Below are 4885 nucleotides of genomic sequence, written 5' to 3' on the forward strand. Positions count from 1 at the left end.
CTGCATGAAAACAAAGATTTTTAAAATAGCTAAAATAAAGACTTTACAATTTTGGTTTATTCAATAGTAAAGAGGAGCACAATTACTGATAAAATCAAAGACACAGCATTGGAAAATGAATTCAAAATTGAAAGCCTTCCCTTGCTGCTTCAACCCAACAATGCATCACCGTGCAGGAAGCACGATTTGTGCGTTCTATGGTAAGATTCTACTCTCCACAGACTCTTAAATCTCAACATTCAGCGGGAAAGTACTCAAGCTTTAAATGCTACAGTGATTCATGTTCTGAAGAAGCGTATGTTTCTTCTCCTGAAAACAATCCACCTATTCTTTTATCTTGAACCAACGAAATCTATCTTGAACTAATGAAAGAGGTTTCCACACAACCACTAGAACTGTAAGAAATATTTATGGATCTGCTTCAGATGATATTCGAACGTCTTAAAAAAGGACATACTGGATAAGTTTGTCTTGTGCTCCTCAAAAACAATGGATGGGGATATAAAACTGGTTTGAAAAATACGAACATTTAGACACGGAGTATAAACGAAGAAGGTATCTGTTGATATGAAACAGAAACGAACTGGAAAACTAGTTGTGAAGCGGTTATTTATAAAAAAGACTTTCGTCAAATACAACTTGAATAGATATATATATTACACGCGTTCAGTCAGACCAAAAGTCGAGACCAAAAGGAGAATAAGAAGAAGCGGGAAGGATCAGCCGGAGTATGTGGCATGAAAGGAAGGGCGAGTGAGGGACGGGTGGAGAGAGTAGGGTAGAACTGGGAAATATAGTGAGATAAAAAAATATAGTGAAAAAGAAACAAATCAGTTACGAAGAAAAGTGGGATTGTGTATGCTGGAAATGATAACCAATTCCTTCTACACTGGCATTTATTCATTATAGGAGACAGGAAAAGAAAATTCAAAGAAATAAAGTTAAAATGAAGGAAGTATAAAAAGAGAGATGAAGGTTTAAGAACGAAAAAAGAAGGAATGGTGCAAAATCGTGAACGCGACTGTTATAATGTAAGCACTTCGTAATATTGATTGACTTATGAAATAAAGTATGGGGGAGGGGATGAAATCTGTTCAGATATTGGTGAAAATAAAGGAAGGGTAAGAAGACAGGCGGTCAAAGAGTAAAGAAAGATAAATCAAAATATCAGCCAGATGTCTATGAAATCATAGTTCAGAAAGAAACTTGGAAAAAGGAAAATAATTACAAGGTCACCGTTGAAACATTTATATTCGCTGGACAACAATTTGCCATACTTGTATTCATGAATGTTGTCAGATTAGTTTTGTAAAACAAAGCTAAACATGAAACACTTTTATACCAGGCTTCTTGTTATAATATCCCAAAAGTCGACGACCAGAATTCCTAAAAATCTCCATATCTCACTCAATGTTATATATATATATATACAAAATTTTAGCCAATCAGTACTCTTCATTTTTGTGCAGTGTGGACGATCTGATTATTAAATTCATAGATTGGGGTAAATTTTCAGAATTCGGAATTACATGACATTATCCTGATAAAATCCGAGTTCTTATTTCCTTACATTCTTTTTATTCTTCTCAACTCAGATGAGATTATCATCGACAAACTTGAAAAATTGTAGGGAAATAATATAAGTGTAATAAATATTTAGTAAATATTTAAAACAACATAAGTTTTATATTGAATGCTAGAGCACTGCGCTCTTGTTTACGTTAAACTATTTGAAAGAGATTTTCCACGATAAACCAAATCTACAGGTTATCCATATCTTCCAGTGTTTGAAGTAAACAAACATCTTTCATTTCGGGAAGCAAAAGGATCAGCAATCCAGCGACAATTCCGAAGACCCCATAGACACTGAGAGGTATCCAAGAACCATATACAGAGAGCCCAAGAATCAGTGGTGAAATGATGCCACCAAACCGAGCAAACGATGAAGCAGTTCCCATGCCACCGTTGCTGAAATATAAAAAGAAAAATAAGAGTATATTTGACATTAATATTGATTTCAAATTTTAGCACAAGGCCAGTAATTTCGGGAGAGGGGTTAAGTCGGTTACAACGACCCCAATGCTCAACTGGTACTTATTTTATCGGCCCCGAAAGGATGAAAGGTAAAGTCGACCTCGGCAGAATTTGAACTCAGAACATAATGACAGATAAAATACCGGTAAGCATTTCGTCCGGCGTGCTAACCATTCGGCCAGTTCTGAACGTATTCACGTCCTAAGCTGTATATGACATAACTACAATCAATATATAGGAAAATATTGCCAAAATACATTCTTAGCATTAATCCATATAAATAACAATCTCTCTCTCCCTCTGTCTGTCTGTCTGTCTGTCTGTCTGTCTGTCTGTCTGTCTCTCTCTCTCTCTCTCTCTCTCTCTATTTATCTCTCTCTCTCTCTCTCTCTCTCTTTCTCTCTCTCTCTCTCTCTCTCTCTCTCTCTCTCTCTCTCTCTCTCTCTCTCTCTCTCTCTCTCTCTATATATATATATATATATATATATATATTAATCGAAGTGTACAGTATCATATATCCATTACGACCGATCTTACCAATCGGTTTCGCACTAAGGGTTTAACGAGATGTTAGATAACAGCCTGATGGTGTAACCCTGCGCTCTTCACAGTTGGCATTACGGAAGAAAATATAGCAACTGCTCTCTATTGTTAGAAGTGATAGGACACATCCAGTTTGTGAAGGAAGACGATGAAATTAACTGAGCATGGGTTAAGTTAAGAGTTGTCTCTAGACACCAAAAAATAATAGGCCTCAGGAGTGTTGCAAGGTTACAAAAGTTTCCTGAAAATGTGTGCATGGTTTAGAGGTTGGTGTTCTTGTAGGGTTGAAATGTATGCAATAGTATTAAATGTGTAGCTCTTGCGGGAGGTGGTGGGGTTCGGATGCCCAAAAGTCGCTAATGTGTTCATTTGTGGATGTTTCATGTTTTGATTAAATTATTTGGAGTATTTGTAGATGTGGAGTGTGTATAGTGGTACTATATGCGTTGGGTTTATATTAAGGCTGGAAGAGGCTATTGCGTGGATGTCCGCCCGTGTTAGCGCATATGTCTGTGAGTGCATTTGTATATATTTTGGTCAGACTGCCGGGTTTCCATTCATTGGTGGGAGAGAATGAAAAATGCATAAAGATATGCATGTGTAAGCGCGTATGTAACATTTTTTGATAAAGATATATATTGGGGAATAATTTTCTAAAAGAATTATTGAAGTTCAGCACAGTAACTACGAGGAAATCCTTCTCGAGATTATGAAGTACTACACCTACCGTACTGCCGTTGGAAACAGTTCTGCTGATGTCAGATAAACTCCGTCAAAGGATAGTGTCGTACCGAACTTCCCCAGAACAGCTAATAGCAGAGGAAACCAAAAGTTACCTGAAAAGAAATTTTATAAGGTGAAAATGAAAATATTTAACTTATGTAAGTCTTATATCAAATTATATTCTTCTACAACATAAATAATTCCTTAAACGGAAGAACCGAATTAGCTTGAAAATTAGTGAAAGCAATACCCGTGCATGCACTAGCAGAATGATTAGGTCTCCTAATTTGGTAAGGAAATATTTGACTATCAACTGAATGAATGTTTGTTTGGTAGGATGGGATAGAGTCCGTGATCTCTGGATTTATAGAAAGTGTAAAATCACAGATATACGAGCAGTATAATAATGTGGTTACGTATTTTAATCTTATAGGAAGGAAGTCACTTGGAAGTATTTGGCTCAAGGGGACACTTAATTTCGGAGGATAATTTTGAAAATGTTACATAATTTGCTACAAAAAATAGGCGGAGATTATGCAGCCTGCTGACATTTAGGGATTTTCTTGCGAAATTATGATTTACAGAATTAGCAAATTATTAAGAGCATCATTGAAAACGCGGTTAGGATTTGTTACGGTCCTTTGCGTTTTAAATTCAAATAGCATCAAGGTGAATTTTGACATTTATCTTTCTACGGTTCACAAAAAGAAGTAGGACTCAGGAGTTTTATATTGACAATCCCGTTATAGCATCGGATCATGTTCTATGCAGTATTTCTTCCAAATGAATGCCTTGGAGTAAGTGGCGAATTTCTCGCTATCTAGATGAGAGATGGTATCTTGTAAAGAGTACCAAAAGGAGGGCAACCGGCAACCCCGTTGAGGTCTCTTGAGAAAATTCCGTGGTAATGACATAAGCTATTCTAAAACGTCACTAGGTTTGATAATCTGTAACATGGATCCCGGAATGAAGACAAATAACGCGGAACAGAAAACTCTCTTTCCTACATACAGATAGCCATTATGTTCTCGCATTGCTAAGAGAAAGTAATTTCCATGCGATTATCAAATGATGTGTTGGTGCACTTTTTTCAAAGAGGAAATATTTAACTGCCATAAAGTGTACGGCTTTTATCATCTGACTCGCTAAAGCACTAACTTGATAAACAGTTACGTAAGCGGTAGCGTTGTAGTGGATAGCGTTGTACATGTACATATACAAACACTAAGAGACGTGTGTGTGTGTATGTGTGTCTATGTATGTATGCGCGCGCGTGTGTATATAATCCTTTTTTCGGGGGGAACACTGATTCTCGAAGAAAATATTAAGCCATAAATAATAACATGAATATCGGGTTGAGAAAAACCTCCGGGATAGAAAAAGTCGAAGCCTGCCCGACTTTTTCTATCGTAAAGAGTATTTCAACCGAATATTTTTAAGTTATCATTTGTAGATTTCTATGTTCTTCGGGAACCAGCGTTCCAAAATTTTTTTAAAGATCTCTCGTCTCTCGAAAGTTTATAAAATTCTCATGAAGTCAATTAAATATATATATATATATGTATATATATATGTTTGCAGGGAA

The 4885-nt window shown here is 36.3% G+C and overlaps 1 protein-coding gene across 5 annotated transcripts in view; it reads right to left on the reverse strand.

Annotated features, from left to right (window-relative positions):
* Positions 1-592: 592 nt before the first annotated feature.
* Positions 593-4885, reverse strand: part of LOC106880859 (organic cation transporter protein) — a 30190-nt gene continuing 25897 nt past the window's right edge. For 4 of the 5 annotated variants that reach the window (XM_052972543.1, XM_014931007.2, XM_014931005.2 and 1 more), the window contains exons 8-9: positions 3305-3413; positions 593-1968 (exon numbers count right to left, since the gene is read on the reverse strand). In XM_052972543.1, the coding sequence (XP_052828503.1) occupies positions 1761-1968; positions 3305-3413 (317 nt within the window). In that variant the 3' untranslated portion in view covers positions 593-1760. Of the gene's footprint in view, positions 1969-3304; positions 3414-4885 lie in introns of those variants that run through there. The other variant, XR_001410786.2, reaches the window with a different exon arrangement.

The sequence above is a fragment of the Octopus bimaculoides genome, chromosome 13 (genome assembly GCF_001194135.2).
Source record: "Octopus bimaculoides isolate UCB-OBI-ISO-001 chromosome 13, ASM119413v2, whole genome shotgun sequence".
NCBI classification, from domain to species: domain Eukaryota; kingdom Metazoa; phylum Mollusca; class Cephalopoda; order Octopoda; family Octopodidae; genus Octopus; species Octopus bimaculoides.